Genomic DNA, 22,168 nt, shown 5'->3' on the forward strand with positions numbered 1-22,168 from the left:
GATACGTATAACAATTTTAGACAGTATATGATTTCAGGGATTGGGAAAAATAAGAGAAAATAAAAGGCGAGACTGTGGTTTGTCTTCTATACGATTTATGGGTTTAAACTATTGGAAACAAAGGTGTGATGGGTACTGTAGGCTGGTAACAGGCATCTATAGAAAGGTCTCACTTATGAAGGCACCTGAAAAGGATGAATTGGAAACTACACAAAACAAGCTGATATAACATTAAAAATTATGCGCACAACGCAACAGTCATAAAGGGTGCCGGATGACGCTCCAACAGTGGGGATCTCAACAGTCGGGATCCCGACTGCCGATGCTCCGACAGGGGGGATCCCAACTAGCAGGGGCTATTCTCCCTTGTGGGGGTCCAGCGTGGCGAGCCCTTAAGGGGCTTAGTCATAAATAGAGACAGGATTATATGCAACAAAAAAAGCTTGAAATATGCATGCACATATGCATGAAAAATACTTAAAATATGCATGAAAAGTGTTAAAATATGCTACATTAAATAACAAAAAAAGTAATTTTTAACTTATTTAAAAATCAGCATACAGTTAGTTGCAAATAAACCTCAAAAATAGGCCTACAGCATCTGATGTCAGTGTGCTGGCTGCTACAGCATACTACAGCGTCCAAAGCTCTTCTTGCATCAACTGCACGGACCCTCATCTCCAGCGCCTATGGATAAAATGTCAGCATAGCATGTGAAGGCGGCGCAGTGGAAGGCTTCCTCCATGCGCCGCATACTCACTGTGACACAGCATTTTCTCCACGCCGCGTGATGTCACAACCCTTCCGCCCGCCTCCTCTGCTGCAGAAGTCTGTCTCTTGGTGTAAAGTCTCAGGCTATGGGCAGGCAAAGGTTCAGGAGCTTCCTAATGGCATCCGCCCGGACTGACTTTTATAAACATGGATTGGCAGCCTAGAGCAGTGTCAGACATAGCGTACACCCAAGGTTCCCCACACTGCACACATATTGCCCCAGCCTGCACACTCTACCACTACCTGGCCAGCAGCAGCAGGGCAAAGCAGTGCTGTGACTCGCGGGTGGGAAGAGGGCTGGGCCTAAAACATGCACCATCACTAGATTTTAGGTAAAATATGCAATAACCAGTGAGAATGGGCAATATATGCAAATATGCAAATGCATATAATCCTGTCTCTAGTCATAAATAATGCAGAGCATCAATTACGTATTTTTTGAACCCTTTGATTGCAAAGGGAATTTGTCAAACTAGTTGTGACAATTGGCAAGCAAACTTTTTTCTTTTTATTAACCCTTTTAGTGCCAACATTGCAATGAGAAATCCTCAAAATAGCCATTAAAAATAGCAGCACAGCTCAAAGCGACTGTTTTTGTTTTTGGATGCTATATTTAACTAAACTTCAATGAATTGATTTGGCTGTATTTGTATATAAATATAGTAAAAGAACAGTCGCTGTGAGCGATGCTGGCATTTGTAGCGGATATTTTCAGGATCGCGCACAGCAACATTGGCACTGGAACGGGTTAAACAAAATCTGTTAATATACTGTCTGAAGCAGTTTTTTAAGGCTGTTTGTCTTAGTATTATACAGAAACTTCCAGCGTAACTTAACTACACAAGGGAAATCGGCAGCTGAAGAACGCCAAAAATTAAAAACAAATTTAAAGTGCCTCTTATGAGAAAGTGCTAGAAGTCACAGTAAGATCCAATTTGCAAAAATGTATGTTTAGATTGAATACTTTAAGCAGATGAATAGAAAACATTTGTTTGCAGTCTAACTATAAATGAATAGCTGTCAAAAGGCTACAAACTAGGATAGCCACACACACACACACACACACACACAAAAGGGAGGTGCTTCCTAATTTACCTTCAGATGCTTTCCACGTCTTCCACAAATCCTCCACTGTGATGTGTTTGTCTTCCCTGTGCAGGTGGTTGTGCTTGTGTGAAGCATCCTTGTAGTTCATGTCTTCGCGCAGGAACTGAAAAACAACGCACAGCATTCTCTTTAGATCAAGGCGTAAAAACATAACTCAAATCACCAAAATAGCGGCTGAAACAGTCACAAGTCATAAAAACTTCTCTACTTCAATACCACGGTCATAAATCAATAAGTTAAACAAAAAAAAAAAAAAAAAAACACATAAAAACAGGACATTAACACATAATGAAACCATGTTTGTAGGGCAGCAGATGATCAACTGGTGCATGAAATAAATCACCGTTCTAGCAGAAAACATTATGTAAATCAACAGCAATAAAAATTGAATCTTATTCGCACAAACCACTACATTTGACACATACATTTACAGAAAGGTATATCTGAATTTTTTGGTAGACAACTGGATAAAACTCAGCAGTTAGGGACACCAGGGGTTCTCAAACTCTGTCCTCAGGACCCCACACAGTTCACGTTTTCTGGGTCACCCGGTAGATGCACAGCTGCACTCGTTTATTGACACACTTTTAAAAGATGCACAGGTGGAGTTAATTATTTCACGTGTGATTCTGTGAGGAGACCTGCAAAACATGCACTGCGTGGGGTCCTGAGGACCAAGTTTGAGATTTGTGTGGTACACAAATGCCTACAAAACGAACGTAAACAATTGTATAGAAGGGATTAAAACATTCTGTTTATAGTATTGCTAGCGCAAGCTACAGTATTTTACTGGCTTCACATTGTCCCATCCCTTCCAACATTAAACCTGGGGAAATCCCCAATACTCAGGAAGTAAAGGAAGGATGCAGACTTATCATTCAGGACTCAAAAACTGGGAAGTTTTTTTTAAGTGTATTCCACTTGTTTATTTCCAGAGGTATTGTTTAGTTTTTGTATGTTTTAAAATAAAAATAAAATACACAATGTATAAATAAAAGACTGATAAGACTCGCTTGTAACCAATTGCTTTTATAATGATGAACACCATGTTACATTAGAATTCTATTATTTTACTTTTTAACAATGGGTTCAAGGTGAGCTCTTTTACACAGTGAAAATGATATAGATATAGACAATTATGTCCATTTTCCCATAACATTCACCTCACAGGCCTGTGCATTTTAGTCTGTTCTGTAAACATCTGAGGAGAGGCATGGCTGACATTACTTTTGATTTCACACACTGATAAATTCTTTAAAAAGGAGGAACAAAAGCCAGGATGAAAAATGTTTTATGTATACATACAGAAATATATATCTCCTGGCCCCTAAGACACAGGTACACACATATATACCCCCTCAGACACAGGCACACACGCATATATACCCCCTCAGACACAGGCACACACGTGTAGAGTGTGTGGTAGCCATAGAAGTGTGGTAGCCATAGAAGAGGTCTCTTGGGGATAGATTACCTGTATAAACCTATAGACCGGGTTTGGTACGAAGCTCAGGCAGTTGGGAATGCGACAGTAATCGGTCTGACGTCGGAATTCCAACTGCCGGAACTCGGACAGGGGGCTGACTGCTCCGAAGTAGTTTCCAGGCTCGCTGCAGGCTCAGTGGTTTGGCATGCTGCACTCACCACAGGTTCTATTCTCTCTCTATGGGGGCCACGGACCACCCACAGGGTAGAATAGCCCATCGGTTGGGATTTCTCACCACTGCACCACACATACCACAAACCGGGTACTAGTTCATTGTGCAGGAGGATGCACCTCGCCTGCTGCATATTTCTCAATACATGGTAGAGCAGAACTCCAGTTTAGGGTGCATATAGGGAAAAAAAAAACATTTACTGAAGGAGTGTTTTTATCACCAGCGATTAATGTTCCATTGTCCCTAACAGGCGTAAAGAAGCTTAACTGTAGAAGGGGGATCAATTTGGGACAAAGGGTGTTCTTTAAGTGTCATGGCAATGGTACCCCATCTCACATCATTCATATTGCCGCTCAAATGCCAGGTTGGGAGTACTGTGTACTCACCCACAACTAGTAATCATTACTTTTAACTGGACCTTTAAAATTTGCCTAGACCGTGGTTTTGAGTGGTCCCTAATACAATATACGGGACTATTACACTATACAATACAGCAAAAGGAAATACAATAGTTTAGCATAAACTGCAGTTTTATCAGCATATACTATATACACGATTTGCAGAAAACACCCCCATTTTTCATCACCATGGGGGCCATGGCCAGCCCTGTGTAAGCTGCTGGCCATGCCACCAGCCCCTCTGATTCATGGAATAGATGATGTGGGCATGCCCACAGTGTCTATTCCCCACTGATCTGCCCTGGGCGGAGCAGCAGCATGCAGGTGGGGGACACCAAATTGCCCCCCACTGCGGAGCACTGCCGCCCAGGAGTGGGGAAGTCCCAAAAACTGGAACTGTCGGAATTTGGGAGGTATAGTTTATATACGGAGGCTACATAGTTTAACCATAATAGCAGCTCAGCCCACAAAATAACTTTACTTCTCAAAGACTGGTGCCGTTTAGGGAGGCAAGTGTGTTGTATAGTAGATTTGGGCCAATTTGATGGGCTTTTAAAAACATCCATGGTCAAATTTGAGATGATTAACCCACATGTCTGACAAAATATCTGCTAAAATGGCAGCGTCGCTCATAGTTGTTATATAAATTCAAATAAAAAAATGTTGTGTAAAAAAAGATTATATTTCCCATATAAGGTAAACATTACAGGTCATTATAATGAACACACAGGTTTGCTTGGCAATTGTCGCACCTATTTTGACAAAGTCACTTGGCGCTCAAAGAATTCACAAAAAAACTTTGCCAAGCATTTAATTACAAAATGAATAACTATAAAATCTGCTAGTATTCTTTTCACATGACAACTCAAACAGTATGTATTCCATGCACAAAGCCTTCATTTTGTTCACATATTTGGCAATGTCACAAAAGCAAATTTAATGGGATCAATCGGATCAATGGGCATCACGGATGGTGTAATGGTTAGCATTACTGCCTCACAGCGCTTCAATACCCACCATGGTCCTAACTGTGCGGAGTTTGTATATTATCCCCGTACTTGCGTGGGTTTACTCCGGGTACTCCCGTTTCCTCCCACAATCCAAAAATATACTGGTAGGTCAATTGGCTTCCAACAAACATGATTAACCCTAGAATGTCTGTGTGCGCGTGTACATGTGGTACAAAGATTGTAAAGGTGCCCAAACACGCACCGATTTTCCCGGTGCGATGCTATGCGATGAGTTGCGCGCTACCGCAGCATCTCATCGCACAGTACAAAAAGCACATACTTTTTGTACTGTCTTTTGATCGCACTGCATGCACACCGCATGCAATGCGATGCGATTTAGCACAAAAAGTACTGGGAAATCGGTACGTGTATGGGCACCTTTAGCTCCACTGGGGCAGGGCTGATGTGAATGTTCAACTATACTCTGTAAAGCGCTGCGTAATATGTATGCGCTATATAAGAAACTGTAAATAAATAAAATAAATAAATCCAATTAGGCACGAGTCGGCAAATAATTGTGTCAAATTAGGGGGTAAAAAAAAGGTCCTCTATTTACTCCAAAATCCACTTTCCAGTAATTTATCCCAAATGTATTTACAGTATTTATTTCAACAAAAAAAAAAATGTTTTTTTTTTAAAGTTAAAATTAGTATTTTGTAGAAAACTTGACCGAGAATTAACATTTTTAATTGGATCGTCGTTTCTCAAGGAAGGCACATTTGTTTTTATTAAATCCACAGCCTTGACACTCGCACTTGCGGACTCACACCTAACTGGATTGAGCCAGAGCAGAATATACTCCCCATCCACAATGGGCTTCCATATTTTTTTTTATAATCCCCCCAATACGACATTCTATATAGACGCTACGCAATGCAGTATCTCCACAGTACAAAAATGAAACTAAAACATGAACATTAGTTTTGGAGGTGGAATGTGCTTTGGGTGGAGAAGCCCCCTTTAATAGAACTAGACTGTCAATGCGTATAAATAGGATACCTATTTTTTGATGGCACATTTAAATGTTAATGGATGCCTAACTTCTCATATTTAGTCTCTGACACCCAGACAGGCTATATTCAGCCAGTCTCTTAATTCTGAATTATAAGTGATTGAGGTGCTAATAAAATTATAAAAGTGGATTCAATAGAACACAAATGAATTGAAACAAAGTCCTAAGCAGCACATACAAATACAGTAAGTGGCAAGCATCCAGTCTCCTAGGGTTTATTAAGGATGACTGGATGGCGGCCATCCTTAATAAACACCTCCTGTTTCTCCCATTTAAGTGAATTTGCAAACAGCAAGTGGTGTCCACTGGCGTTGTAAGTACACCTGAAACACTGGGGGGTATTCAATGCTGTGGGTGAGTGGCGACAGCGAGCAGAGCTTCCTGCTCGTTGTCACCACTCACCCTGTCAGTATTCAATGCAGCCCCCTCATACGCCAATTCCCCCTCGCTCCATTTTTTGAGCGAGGGGGAATTGGCGTATGCGGCTCCTGAACCAGCGAGACTCGCGGCTAAATACAGCGAGTTTTCTGCATTAGCCGCGGGTCTCGCTGTTTTGGGGAATTCTCGCCGTCCTGTGACGGCGAGGATTTTCCCAGAACATTGAATAGAGCGAGCGGGCTGCGCGGGGGTTAAACAGCGAGGATCGCTGGTTTTCTGCAATCCTCGCTGTTTAACCCCCTCGCCGGCCACATTGAATACCTGCCACTTAGTGAACAAGATATTGTATTATGTAGGTCAAAGGGGATATGTAATAGGTTCTGATACTATATACATTTAAAGAGACAATAACTTTAAAGAGACCATCAGTTATAAGGCTGAACCAGCCGAAGAGCATGGTCGTTTGAAATACAGCAACACTGCTTAAAATCCTGGACCCAAAAAATACCCCAAAACCTTAGATTCTATTATTTCTATTAAATCCCAACCCCCAGCCCCAAAGTCTGGTACAGACCCTACTATTTTCTATATTTAGTGTCAACCCCTGTAAATGTGTGATTTACCTTTTAGAATCTAATTCTGGAATAAACATGAATTGATAAATCAAGAACACTTTAGATAATATGATAGGTGAAAGAATGCACTTGCTATGATCATTTAGAAAAATGACAGTAACGTTCCAATTCTTCATCATTTGCATACCACAATTAGTAAATTACACGATGTATGATGAGTATACAGATATTGTTTGACACTTATGCCAACATTTTCATAGTACAGGTTGAGTATCCCGTATCCAAAATGCTCGGGACCAGGAGAATTTTGGATAACAGATTATTCCGTATTTCGGAATATTTTAATATTTCAATTATGTATTTTGAAGTATATTGCATGTATGCTGTATAAACACATAAAATACACACAAATATATTTTATTTGTTCAAAAAACAAGGTTTCAAAACATGAAACAAAATTTGTGTACTACTCAGATATTGAATTTGAATGCCAAGCAATCATTTTCTTGCACATATATAATGGCAGTTACATATCATGTCACCAGTAGTGCTGTTACAAATGTCCCCAGTGGGTTTTTAGCAAAAAAAATATTTTTTTTTCACTTTCTGGAATGTATGGTTTTCGGAATAATTCGGATAACGGATACTCTGATACGGGATACTCAACCTGTATTAAAACTACTAAAAATGAGTTCCTTATTGGGTACGAAGCATGGACATGGACAGATTATTGAAAACTGTACTCGTACTCCTTTTCCACTGCTACAAAACCGGGGTTATTGCATGTCTACCCAGGTCAGATCTTGGTGTAAAACCCAGGTTGAGCGCCCTGTGAATCAGATCCTGATCACTACCAAGATTGAACTGAATAAGGGTGTAATGACAACACTGACTCCGGTTATGCTTAAAAGCGGCTTATTGGCTGTATAGGCTGAGGTCCGCCTCAAGGGAGCATCTGAATGGCATGCAGGACAAACAAGGGATCCATGTAAACTGTACTGACCCAGGGACTGATGTGAATAGGCAACTATACTATATAATGCGCTGCGGAATGTGTGCGCTATATAAATAACTGGTAATATGCACATAACCCTAAAAATGGCTCCCACCATACTTCTACTGTAGACTCGGTTGTTCTAGCAATCACACAGCGATGCCCTTTCCCTCTCTAAACAGTCTTATTGCAAAACTTATGTCCTCAAACTCCTGTCTTCACTTGCCCAGTTTCAACTCCCTATTCTGCATGCCTCCTCTTGTAAAATGTTGCCATTGATTTGCCACCCAATACACATGTAATATCACATCTCACCAGACCCTAATCATCCCTTCCTCTTTCCAGGCCAGCCTTTTCCCATCCATTTTAACAACTCTGACTTGCTTCTCCTCAGTATCCGGCCCAAAACCAGTCATTGCCCCCATCCACCTCTCCCCTTGCCACTATCACTTCTCTTCAAAACATCCCCTCTCATCAGGCACTGTGCCTTCCGCATTAGGTATAGCCTTGTCCGCCACATTCTTAAAAATTCATCCTTGATCCCAGTAGTGTCTCTAATTACCAACCAACTTGCATCAAGTCTCCATGAGCAGAAAAATACCTTCTTGTTGTCAAATCCAAGGGCCACTACTCTGTTCATTCTCTTGGACCTCTCTGCCGTTTCCAACTCCACTTTCCTCCTGCAAATCATTAACTTGGCCTGTGTGCCCCACTCCTGGAAGATCTCATTTCTCTTTTTCTTTTCATTATTTCACTCCGCCCCAACTTTCACTAAAGTATGTTTTTGGACTTCTATTCTCACTTTCATACATACTCTCTAGCTGAGAATCAGTTAAGCTGTGTACACACGGGGGCAATAGGGGCTGAAATCGCTAGAAATATGGTCGCAGGCGACCATATTGCCAGTAATGGGAGTGTGCCTCGGCGATAAATCACCGGGTGCGTGCTCCCGTTTTCAGCCCCGTTCTAATCGCAGGAGCTTGCTCCTGCGACCAGCTGATTACCTCTGCGGCACCGCTGGCAGAGGTTCCCTTTCATCAGCGACCATCTCTGGTCACTGATGAAAAGGAGAAACTGAGAAATATATTGCTAGCAATATATGGCTGAGCAATATATCTCCCCCGTGTGTACGGGGCTTTATATGCTGATGCAAATCTCTCTTCACACAAATAACCAGGTGCATCTTTTTAACATCTGTACAGTTATATGCTGCTCACCTAGTGGTAGGAAACGGATCCTAAATGGTCTAGAAAAGAATACTGGGAGTGCATATATTTAGCGATTTAATGATCGGTTATAGGATATAAGGGGATTTTGGTCCTACCTGTAAAATCCTTTTTTCTGAATCCATGGTGGACACTGGGACAGTGGGGTGTGGGTGGAGCTTCAGCTACAGGCACCAAGTAGAATAGAGTTCTTCAAGTGCAGCCCAGGCTCCTCCTCCTCCACGCCCCTACAGGCTTCAGTTTGTTCAACAGCTTACCCGCAAGGTACAGGAAAAGGAAGAGAAATAGGAAAGAAACCAGCAACCCAAAGGAAGAATAAGTTTCAGGAAGGTGTAAGCCGACCCCCATTACTGTAGATCAGTGTGCGAGGGCGGGCGCCCAGTGTCCACCATGGATTCAGAAAAAAGGATTTTACAGGTAGGACCAAAATCCCCTTTTTTCATTCATGCCAATGGTGGTCACTGGGACAGTGGGACGTCCCAAAGCTGTCCCTTTTACGGGAGGGAACGCACCTGAGCTGCACTGATGACGCGTTGCCCAAAAGCAGAATCTGCCCTGGCGAACGTGTCAAAATGGTAAAATTTTAAAAAGGTGTGTGGAGAGGACCAAGTGGCCGCGCGACACAACTGTTCTGCTGAGGCTCCCTGATGAGCCGCCCAAGAGGCTGCTACCGAACGCGTGGAGTGGGCTCTGACAGAGGATGGAACTGGCTTATTAGAAGATACACAAGTCTGTTTTATAGTTAGCCGCAACCATCGAGCCAATGTCTGCTTCGTTGCCGGCCAACCTCTCTTGTTTGCATCATAGAGCACGAACAGGGCCTCTGTCTTGCGTAAGGATTGAGTCCTATTAACGTAAACTTTTAAAGCTCTTGTAACATCCAAAGAGCGTAACTCTGGGGAGTCCTCCAACTGGGAGAAGGCAGGGACAACAATATCCTGGTTTATGTGAAAACTGGAAATAACTTTGGGCAGGAACTCCTTTTTAGTTCTTAAGACTGCCCTGTCCGGGTGGAACACCAGATACGGAGATGCACTGGATAATGCTGACAGGTCGGAAACTCTTCTGGCTGAAGAAATAGCCAGTAGGAACACCGTTTTCCATGTTAGCCACCTGAGCTCTGCAGATTCTAGGGGCTCAAACGGTGGTTTTTGCAGTGCTGAGAGTACCACTGTGAGGTCCCAAGGCTGGATTGGGGGCACAAAGGGAGGTTGTATGTGAAGGACGCCTTGTAGAAAGGTCTGTATAGCCATCCTCTTTGCTAATTTCCGCTGAAACAAAATAGAGAGAGCGGAAACTTGGACCTTTAAGGAGGACAACCTAAGGCCCAAATCCAGGCCCGCCTGCAAGAAGGCCAGGATCCTGGAAAGACGAAACTCCCTAGGCGGAAGGTTTTTCTTTGCACACCAGGCGAAAAAGGCATTCCAGATTCTATAGTAGATCCGGGAAGAAGCCGGTTTCCTTGCTGCTATCATGGTTTTTATGACCGGTAAAGAAAAACCTTTCTCTCTTAAAACTTCCGTTTCAAGAGCCACGCCGTCAAAGCTAGCCTGCCTAGATTCGGATGAAGGCATGGTCCTTGTACTAGCAAGTCCGGACGAGCTGGCAGCCTCCAAGGTGGCTGCAGAGACATCTCCCGAAGGTCCGAGTACCAGGCTCTGCGGGGCCAGTCTGGGGCTAGAAGGATTGCTGTGGTCCCTTCTTGTTTGAGGCGCCTGAGGACTCTTGGAAGCAGTGCTACTGGGGGAAAGATGTAGACCAGGGAGAATGGCCATGGAGCCGACAGGGCGTCCACCAGATATGCCTGTGGGTCCCTTGAGCGAGCCCCGTAGCGGGGTAACTTTTTGTTGACGCTTGAGGCCATTAGGTCTATTTGCGGGAGACCCCATTTGTTGACTAGTTCCTGGAACACGTCCTCGTGGAGCCCCCATTCGCCTGACTGTACCTCCTGGCGGCTCAGAAAGTCGGCCTCCCAGTTCTGAACCCCTGGGATGTGTACCGCTGACAAAGCTAACAGGTGATGTTCTGCCCACTGCAGAATGGATGTTACCTCCCTCATGGCAGCTAGGCTCCTGGTCCCCCCCTGGTGGTTGACGTATGCCACCGCAGTGGCATTGTCCGATTGTATTTTCACCGGTTTGGAGTGAATCAGAGGGCCTGCCGACTTGAGGGCTAGCAGGATGGCTCTTAGCTCCAGTATGTTTATTGGGAGCAGCGCCTCCTCCCTTGACCAACGGCCTTGGAAGGAGTGTTCTGCCAGAACAGCTCCCCACCCTCGGAGGCTGGCGTCCGTCGTTAACATCACCCACTGAGGAATGATAAACTGGCGCCCTTTTTGAAGGTTTAGAGGACTGAGCCACCATGAGAGCGACAGACGCGTCTGCCTGGACAGGACAAAGGTCTGTGACTTTAGGCCTGGTTGGGAACGGTTCCAGTGACGCAGCATTTCCCTCTGCAGTGGCCTGGAATGGAACTGCGCAAATTCCGCCATGTCGTAACAAGAGACCATCTTGCCTAGGACTTTCATGCACAAGTGCACCGAGACTCTGTGCTGCTTCAGGAAGAGCTTGATGAGGTCTCTGAGAAGTATCCACTTGTCCTCCGGCAGGTAAACCCTGAGGGTTTTGGTGTCTATCACGGCTCCGAGATGCACCATCCGCTGTGATGGGGTTGTTGAGGACTTTTTCCAATTTATGAGCCAGCCGTGGGTCTGCAGGAGGGAAACCGTTAGCTCCAGATGCCCCTGGAGTGTCTGTGCGGATTGAGCTAGTATCAAGAGGTCGTCCAGATATGGTAGTAGACGAACGCCCTGGGCCCTCAGGGCCGCTGCCATGGTGGCCATAATCTTTGTAAAGATTCGTGGCGCGGTTGACAGCCCGAAGGGGAGGGCTATAAACTGGTAGTGGTTGCTCTTGACCGCAAACCTGAGGTAGCACTGGCTGTCCGTCCGAATTGGCACATGGAGGTAGGCATCCTGGATGTCCAGGGATGCCATGAAGTCCCCCGGCTCCAGAGCTTGCAGGATAGACCTGAGGGACTCCATCCTGAACTTGGGAATGCAGAGGTGTTTGTTCAGGCCTTTCAAGTTGAGGATGGGCCGGAACGACCCGTCCGGCTTTGTCACCAGGAACAGGCTTGAGTAGAAACCTGCTCCTCGCTGAGAAAGCGGGACAGGCACTATGACCCCTGCTGCCAGCAGGGAGTGAATGGAGCTGGTCAGAGCAGCCGCTCTGTCCTTCTCCCGGGGCATGCTTGTTGTGAAAAACCGAGATGGCGGACGCCCCTGAAAGGAGAGGGAGTAACCCTGGGTCACTATGGTGTTTACCCACCTGTCGGTGGTAGTGGCCTGCCAAACCCCGGCAAATGACAACAGGCGACCGCCCACCTGATGTGGTTGGTGGGCCGCCTGATCCTCATGCTGAGGGCTTGTCGGCCTGTTTTGGGGCCTGACGGAGACCCGCCCAGGACTGTTTGGTCTTGGGAGCGGATGGACGCCTTGCGGCGGGCTGCGCCCTTGATGAAGGCTGACCCCTGGGTCTCCCCTGTGGACGGAAGGTCCGAAAGGACTGAGATCTAGGCCTAGCTGGTGCCGAAGGCAGAAAAGCTGTCTTGGACGTTGCAATGGTGGCTACAATCTTATCCAGCTCAGAGCCGAACAGTACCTCCCCTGAAAATGGAAGGGCCTCTAATGCCTTTTTGGAATCAGAATCTGCGTTCCAAGTGCGCAGCCACAGTGCACGTCGGGCAGCAATTGAAGAGGCAGAAATTTTTGAGGAGAGGGCCGCTGCATCTATCGCTGCCTCTTCCAGGTATGTGGCCCCTTCCCTAATGAGGTCCACCGTTGATAACAATTCAGAGCGACGTGTACCTGAGGATATCTGCTCCTGTAGGGAGTCAGCCCAAGCTGCAATCGCCTTTGCCACCCAGGCTGAAGCCATAGCCGGTCTTGCTGACACGCCAGCATTGGAAAACACAGACTTTAGGCAGTGCTCAATCTTCCTATCAGTAGGATCTTTGAGAGAGGCCACTGTAGGAATGGGAAGGGTAGTAGCCTTAACTAGGCGGGCCACGTGAGCATCAACCTGTGGAGGCTCCTCCCATTTCTTACGGTCCGCTGGCGCGAACGGAAAGAAGGAAATCAAGCGTTTGGACACTAAAAACTTTTTGTTAGGGTGTTGCCACGCTTCAGATAAAACCTCATTTAAGTCTGAATTTGAGGGAAAAAGAGCCAACTCCTTCTTTTTCTTTTTAAAAAGAAGTGTGTCAGGTGTTGTGGCCTGGGTGTCCTGAATATTGAGAGACATCCTAACAGCCTTAACTAAGGAGTCTACTCTGGACTGGGTCATCCTTTCCTCCTTGTCAGGTTCATCTATGTCGACATCATCTATGTCAGGATCATCGTCTGTGTCGACCCCCACCTGGTCGTCCAAGTCATCCCCAGCATCTGATTGATTAGAAGCTAAAGGGGCCTGTGCTTTGCGTTTAGGTGGAGCCCTCAATGCAGACTGCAGAGAAGCAGACACTTGGACTAAATCCTGAACAGAGGAGGATAAACCCTGTACCCAGGATGGCTCTGATGCAGCAACAGCAGGCTGAGCTGGCAATGGCTGCGCAGCAGACTCTCTGTTTGCAGCTAACTGAGTTGCTAACTCCTTCATGGCTGCTGAGAGAGTGGAAGCCCAACTGGGTTCCCCATGTGTTGGGACTGAGGGGCCCCCCAGGGAGTCCTGTGCAGAACAGCGTTCACACAAACCAGCTTGCTCCTGTATGGAGGAATAATTCTCCTTACAGTTAGCGCATGTATAAGCATGCAGTTTAGGTGTATCCCTAGCTGGCTTTGCTTTGGGGTTTTTCTGTGACATGTTAACACAGACAGGCCCTGTGTGCACTGAGTAACAATAATACAGTGGACAGTAACACCCTCTGAAACTATAAAGGTATACAGATGGATGACAGTAGAAAAGACACTATACTCTCTGACTCTCAGCTAAATACTGAGGTACAGAGGGCTGCTGAAAAACCTGTTCCTGTAGCGTGTAGAGGAGCAGGGATTCTGGTGCACTTCTCCCACCGTGTAGTCCCGCGTAATGGCGTCTTCAGTACGCTGCTGGGGCGTGGGGAAGCTAAGCTCAGGCGGGAAAACAGCGTTATGCCGCTCTGAGCGTGGAGGCGGGGAGCTGTGGATCAAGGTCCCGCCTCCCCTGGAACCATCAGTGCCCTGCGCCATTAACAAAAATGGCGCTCCACAGTACGGCTCCCTGGTGGTCTAGTGGCCGCGCAGAAAGGACTGGGTGCCACTGCCAGGGTCACCCGGGCTGCACCCCGCCCGGTGACTCGACCGCTAGCGGTGCGCACTTAAAAGGTGTGCGCGTCACCTCACATGGAGGGCCCGCTTACCTGTGGTGGAGCGCGGCGTCCTCCGTGTCATGAGGAGAGCGGCGGGTCTGGCTATGGAAGTCAGCGCGCTGCTGCCAGCCACAGGGGAGCAGCGTAACGCTGTCTCCGTGTAAAAATAGAAAAAAATAAAAAAATAAAAATGAAGATATCAGACAGGGCACGGAGCCCTGTCCCATGGTACCTGTGCCTTGAGGCACCAAGAAACAACTGAAGCCTGTAGGGGCGTGGAGGAGGAGGAGCCTGGGCTGCACTTGAAGAACTCTATTCTACTTGGTGCCTGTAGCTGAAGCTCCACCCACACCCCACTGTCCCAGTGACCACCATTGGCATGAATGAAAAAAATAATTACATAAAACACCAATAAAATATATCAGGGAGGACATAATGCAGAATAAATAAATAGTAAATAAATAGTATACAATGTAACAAAAACTTAATCCTCAAAAAGTGCATGTCCAAACAGTAGGGTTCCAGTAGATGTAATCTTTTGTTATCACCGCCAATGTCCTCTCTTTAAGAGATGGAAAATCACGTAGCAATATCCAATGGATGGCGGATATTGCAGTGATCGCGCTCATTATGGTTGAGTTCAGCCACGTAATGAGCACTGGGTCAAAACAATGATTGCCATCTAAATTAAGAATGGAAAATATTTGTAAAGCAGTTTAATTAAATGGGAACCGAATCATAATTTATAAAAAAATTATAAATATATTGCAAGACTTGCCCAATTTTACCTGGAATTGGCAGCTGAATTTGTTATTTCTAAGTTATTTCTAGCTGTCTTAATCCCCCCATGATTGAATACTGTATAAAAAAACCAGAGCCATCTATTTGTGCATCAAGTTGTTTAGCTGTACGATTACAGCTCCTAGGACTACAGAAGTCAATAAACCCTTCTTGAATTGGCGTACTGAATGAAAACCCCATTAAAAGTAATAAACACGCAATACTGCAAACAAGGTAATACTGATGCCCATTTTTGAATCATTACCAGCCACATAAAAATCAATAGCACTTATGCAAAACGAAGTATGTGAGATGAAAGTGCTGGCTCTGCAGTAAAAACAGGAAGCCATCTGACATGTGCGGGTTTGTCTCTGTATCACATCTTCATCTACTACGTTCCAGCTGCACGCGGAAACATCCTCCTACGGTATTCTGTGAATGTACAGTGCAAAAGTTCCCAGTAGCTGATATTATACTGAATTAACATAGGGCATTCAAATTTAATAAAAAAAAAAAAAAAAAAAAAAACGGAACTAAATATAAGCAGTCGTCTAACAAGAAATGCTATTTATAGACATTACTGCAATGTTAATTTCTGTGGAAAATAAAAAAATAAACACCATTTACTCAGAAACACTGGTGATGGCATTTTTATGCTGCAATAGAGCGCAGGTCAATAGAAAACAGATAGAATTTCTATATCAACCTCGGATGAATTAACATTGATGGCATTTGACTAGAAAGAAATGTTATACCTGTAGTGCAGTTATCGAATAACGGTGGTGCCCTGCTGACTACTTCCTGCACACCATCCCCAAAAGCTGGGTACACACTAGACAATAATATGAAGGATTTTGCCAATTCCAACGGGTCAGAACAATAAAACCTTCATATCGTCTAGTGTGTAGGTACTAGGTCGCTGGCCATGAGAGCTTAGTCAGCAACAACCTCATGCAAAATAACAGAGGACATAGCACACAGAAGGCCATGCTGCGTAATGCAGCACTGCCCGCGCTCTGTAACTGCCAACATCGGCAAGTGTGTTTGCACTTGATGATGCAGTCTCCTCCTGCTGTGATGTCGCTGGGTACACACACACAAAGCGTAGTGTGTACCCAGCTATGTTTTTAGATCAAATTTGCCTTAGGCAGAGTGTTACCAGTCAATAGATAGACATGAGTTGTTAACCTTTTTTTATTTTTATTTTATTTACCGTTCACCTAGACCTCGATTGGGAATTAGGGTGGCCAATCCCGGGATCGGGATCGGCGGGATCCCGGGATTTGGCCCCTAAAACGCCGGGATTTCAATCCCGGGATTGGAGTTTCCAATCCCGGGATTTCGGGATTAGACTGCACATGCGCAGTCTAATGCCGGCCAGCGTCTGAGCGTGTGCTCAGACGCTGCCTGGCTTCTCCCTTCCCCGGCAGTGCATCCCTGCGCAGCGTGACGAGTACAGAGGTCACGCTGCGCAGGCCAAGCAGCTGCACAGAGCCAGTGTGGCTCTGTGCAGCATGTGTTCGCCCCCGCCCACCAACCCGGCTGGCTCCCCAGAAGCCCGCCCCCCCACCCCCGGCTCGCTGCTCGCCCCGCTAGCTGCTACCCGCCCATCCACCCACCCTCCAGGCCGGCTCCCCGCCCATCCACCCGCCGGCTTCCCGCCCATCCACCCGCCGGCTCCCCTGATGCCCGCCATCCCACCCGGCTCCACAGACACCTGGCCGGCTGCCCACCCACACACCCGGCCGCACCGCACCCCACCCCACATGTAAGTAAATATGCGGGACGGCCGGGGTGCGTTTTTTAATTATGGAAGCCAATCCCGGGAATGGGCATTTTTCAATCCCGAAATCCGGGATTGAAAAAATGCTCCGGGATTGGCTTCCCTATTGGGAATGGTAAACTGACCCAAAGCATGGCGAGCGAAGTGGTACACTAATTTTTGGTCCACAGAATATCAAATGAACGTAAAAAACACATGCCGACTTTTCACATGTCAAACTTTTGGTGTCGACCTTTTGCATGTTGACCTAGACATGGTCTGCAAGCTATAACACACCCAGAAAAAAGGTACGTGAATTTTCTCATACATACGAGTCCTCAATCACCAAGCCTTTATGCTATGCAGCGCGAGAAGCCTGGGAGGAGAGAGCCGCCAAGTCCCGCGCGAGTCCGCTTCAGCCAAGCATCACTTCCTTTTCTCTCGTCTTAACCGAAAGGACACAAAATCTCCTTAAGAGACTGCACTAATAAAACAGATATGGAACAAGTGTATATCTGTATGCGAGTCTAGATCGGTATAGGAAGCACACCTGAAATGGTGTGCAAAAACAAAAAAAGCTTCATGGTATCATTTCAAATACATTTTCAGACTGTCACATGCAAGTTCTCAGTTCTGTGAAACAGATATTCAACTCCGCCAAATACTTCCAAAAGTCGAAAATATTGACCAGTACCGAAAACATCCTGAACTCATCACTGCAAATTCAACTTTGTTAAAAGTTAAATCTGCTTTGTTGCAAAAAAGGGACGAATTAGACGTCTTTTACAACTTTGGAATGTTTCCGACAGTCAAAAAACAGGAAAAATATTAAGTCAAATGTTGTTTCGACCTATTCTATGCGAAAACAGTCGATATTTCCACTTGTTGGAAATATTTGCCCCTTTAAAGCAGATTTGTGCACTTTACACAAGCCAAGCCATAGAGCAGTGGTTTTCAAACTGTGGGTCCTGACCCCAAAGTGGGTCTCGATTCCATGTTGGGGTCAAGACTCCATGTTGCTGACCATCAGGCTGATGGCTTTTCTAATCTCAGTCAGTGGTTCAAGGAGTCTTAAAAGTCTGTTGAATGGTCTGTTATATTAGACTCCTCCCATCTTGTTGTGCCTCCACAATGCTGCCATGCATGTGCTGTCTGCTGCCTACATATGCGATGTGATGGCCTTCTGCAGTAACTTGCTGGGGGGGTTCTGTAATTATTTTTATTTGTCTGATGTGGTCCCAGAACAAAATAGTTTGAGGACCCCTGCGGTAGAGTATGAGACGTTTGGCGTGACTGCGGCAATAGTTGACACATCTGAACCTGACCAAAAGTATGACAATTACACCTAGAGGAATACATACGGATGACTGGCAGATGGGATGCCGGCGGTAAGAACACAGATGCCAGCATCCTGAAGGAGGGAATCCCACTAAGTTTATTAAAAGGGACAAGTGTGGTTTCTCATGTTTCTTATATATTATCTGCAGCCAAGCGGTTTAAACATCAAATGCAAACTTTAGCTTTAGAAGCCGGATATTTAATAGTAACTAAGACCTCTGTTGACGTATAAAATTAAGTTTAGAAAATGCCATTATACAGACACCAGAGGGTCGATCCAATTCATGGCATAGGGGATGAGTTGAGTGTTTAACTTTGAAGCCGTACAATTTCTAAAAAGGTCCGGAGGTAGATGAGGCATACAGGCCAAGCCGCTGATCTGGAGCTAACTGGAAAGAGCCATTTTCTAAGCTTAAAAATCGATTTACCCTATATTGGACTAACACACTGACCTCCAAGGCAGGCAACTATGAAGTTTGAAAATACTTTATTATTTTTTTTATAAAATATTTACATTTGCTTTTTTAATTCGGATACCCAGTAGGATTTGGTGCAGAAATTTTTTTTTGGTGTGAACTGTACCCAATCCTGCCATTAAGGAGACCTGGAAGTGATTAAGCAATAAAACAGTTTGTATTATGCAGTGTGGAACAATACACAAGTGAGCATGGACATGAACAGCACACATACACACAATGAAAACTTACTTTGTAGCTAGCTGGGAAGCATGAAAGGGAAACCAAAATAATAGTTTAATATCACAAAATGCATTCAAAAGGTCATGCAGAAGCGCCTTATATATCGGCTATAATGTCAAGCATTTGTAACATGGTTCAATGAAGCCTTTGTGAGTGACATTTGCAATGGTCACTAAAAAAAAAAAAAATGTATATATAGAGATAGATATATATATATAAAAATTAAAGAGCTTTAGTTTAGCATCCAGTATACAGAGTATGAAACATTGGCTGTAGAACGTGCCGCGCTGGTTCTACAGCCAGAGGGACAATGTCCAGTGCAGGGAAATGCAAAACTAATGGGAAATGCCTCTATGAAATGGTGTTACACAGCTGTCCTCCTATCACAGGCTGATACACTTCATGCTCCTGGATACAGTGTTAGGGTTTGCTCGCACCTATCAGCTGTTAAATGAAACGGCGCAAATGCAAGGAAGAAAAAACACTTTTCAGGCATTGGCCCAGTACATACTGTATGTGCGAACGAGCCCTAAAGCCATCCTGTGCAGTTGATGGATACTACATGAGCATGAAAGGACACACATCAGCATTTCATGCGTGTTGGCTTCGAACACTGGCAGGCAGATGTGAATGACCAGAGAACATTGCTTTTTTACACAGGAAGGCACTCACAGTTCCAAATGAACAAGGTACTACGTGAATCCGTTGTCATATACGTGGCTGGTGGCCATCATCACGTGCCACCCTCATTATTAAACTCCCTGTTCCTCCTACGTTTATAGGCAACACATTCAGCGGTAAGTGTGACAAATTGGCAACACATGCGAACAGCCCGCAGGCTTAAAAGCATTTCAACAGAGGAACAGAAGTCTCCATATGAGCACTGCATTCTCGGACATAGAATGAGCATTTGCAGAAAGTGATACAAGCACTGCCCATTACCATTATCTACCTTATTAGTCTAGAGAATGTCAGAAATCCTGCCGACCATTAGCAAGACTCATCTGACTTAAAGTGGATGAATCAGAGCAGCATTCTTACTGGCAGAGATTACTCATAACACTAAAGTTGTACATGATGTACAGTATAATGAGATTTAAGGTGCCCATACACGGTCCGTTTAACGGATCCGTTCGGCACTTAATTAGCAGGAATCGCATCGGATCGCATCCCTAGTGCATGCACTGTGATCCGATGCGATGTGTACCTAGTACAAAAAGTATGTGCAGCATATAATTTTTGTACCGTACTATGTGATGCGCGGGAGCGCGCATCGCATAGTACTAAACGGAGCCGGCAAAAACGGACCGTGTATGGGCTGCATTACATTTAATGAGTGTACTTCAGATTTGCACAATATCCTAATACGGTCGTATTGTCGATCAGACTTCGGTCGACAGGCAACAAGGTCAACAGGGTTCTAAGTCGACATGGATGAAGGTCGACATGGGACAAGGTCGACATGGGACAAGGTCGACATGGGACAAGGTCGACATGGGACAAGGTCGACATGGGACAAGGTCGACATGGGACAAGGTCGACATGGGACAAGGTCGACAGGTCAACATGGGTTTTTTCACTGTTTTTTTTGTGCCAACATGTGCCGACGCGGTATTTCATGCCCTACCATCCACTAGGGCGTGGTGGGAGAATAAAATAGTGCCCAAAGCATCGCGAGCAAAGTGAAGCGAGCGGCTGCGGTTGACTTCCAACTGTGTCCAGGTCGACTTTCGGGTAAAAAAAACATGTCGACCTAGACACCCGTCGACCTAGTTGCCTGCTGACCCAACGGTGTCGACCTAATGACTGTCAACCTAAGTCGGGTCGACAATACGATCCACACCCATCCTAAAATTAGTGGTTCTCAAACTCTGTCCTCAAGGACCCCACCCAGTGCATGTTTATTGGGTCATCAACTGTTACATTTCAAAAATCCACATGTGACCTGGAAAACATGAATTGAGTGGGGTCCTGAGAACCAAGTTAAGAACCTGTGCTCTAGATAACACATTGTATAGGAACATTTGCATTCTTTAGGGGAAAATCAATATAATTTATCACCAATATTCAGCAATAAGAGATTATACATTGTTGTAATGTACTGCGGGGGAGGGAGTGAATGGAGTGCGTCTCCATGTAAAATTTCCGATGAGTGCGGCCATTGTCGGGGAGGATTCTGGAGGAACCGTTTTGCAAAATGCAGCCCATAGGCTACAGCAGCTAACGCCATCGGCATGCAAAGGTAAATCTGATAGCTTTGAAGCCTCCAGAGAAATGTATGCAGCCGCTGTTAGGTTTGCATACATGTAGCATCTGAACAGGTGTACTTTGTTATGCCTTGTATTTGCATAGGTAAAAATGTGACCCGCGGCTCCAATAGAACTGATCAATGAACAAACCGCACCTACAGCAGAGGCGTACAACACAGTCCAACCTGTTACTACAAAGTAATGGGCTCGCTCAGTGCTGTGACATTGGGCAGGAAGGTTTACGTCGCTCATTAGCAGACAATGGGTTAAAAAATGCACAGGCAACAACGAGCTGGGGTTTGTGTCAGTGACACCAGACATATGTGACCAATAAAAGTCATTAAAAGTTTGTATGTTTGGCTGGAAAAGACCCTTAGAAAGGAAGGAAAACATTCAACAAGACCTAAAAGTATAATATATAAATCACAATACAGTGGTCACATAAAAAAAACGACATAAGTACATTTGCAAGTTCCGCAAAGATTTAAAATGGCTGATTAAACTACAGGTACTTGTGTATTATCACGGCGCCCATCGCATCGTATACCATTACACTAAATAAGGTATACGATGGCATGCGATGCGATATTGTACAATAAAATATCACATCGCATCGTATGCCATTAAATGGCATGCGATAGTATACGATTTTTAATTGTACAAGCACCCTGATGGGTCCTTACAATGTTAAATGCCCCCCCTCCCCATTGTCAACGCCACCCCCAGTATCAACGGCTACCCGAAGCATGGCGAGCGCAGCGAGCACGCGAGGGGCGGTGGTACCCGTCCTCCGACCTTTTCATACCCCCACTATCCACGTCGGCGTGGAGTTGATTTTAGATAGTGTGGCGAGCGTATCGAGCCCT

At 45.2% G+C, this 22,168-nt stretch overlaps 1 protein-coding gene across 2 annotated transcripts in view; it reads right to left on the reverse strand.

Annotated features, from left to right (window-relative positions):
• The window catches only part of STIM2 (stromal interaction molecule 2), a 119,054-nt gene that overhangs the window by 41,021 nt on the left and 55,865 nt on the right, over positions 1-22,168 (reverse strand). For both annotated transcript variants that reach the window (XM_083159176.1, XM_083159258.1), the window contains exon 3: positions 1,867-1,981. In XM_083159176.1, coding sequence (XP_083015302.1) covers positions 1,867-1,981 — 115 coding nt within the window. The remainder of the gene's footprint in view (positions 1-1,866; positions 1,982-22,168) is intronic.

The sequence above is a fragment of the Crinia signifera genome, chromosome 1, assembly GCF_055691185.1.
Source record: "Crinia signifera chromosome 1, ASM5569118v1, whole genome shotgun sequence".
Taxonomy (NCBI): Eukaryota; Metazoa; Chordata; class Amphibia; order Anura; family Myobatrachidae; genus Crinia; species Crinia signifera.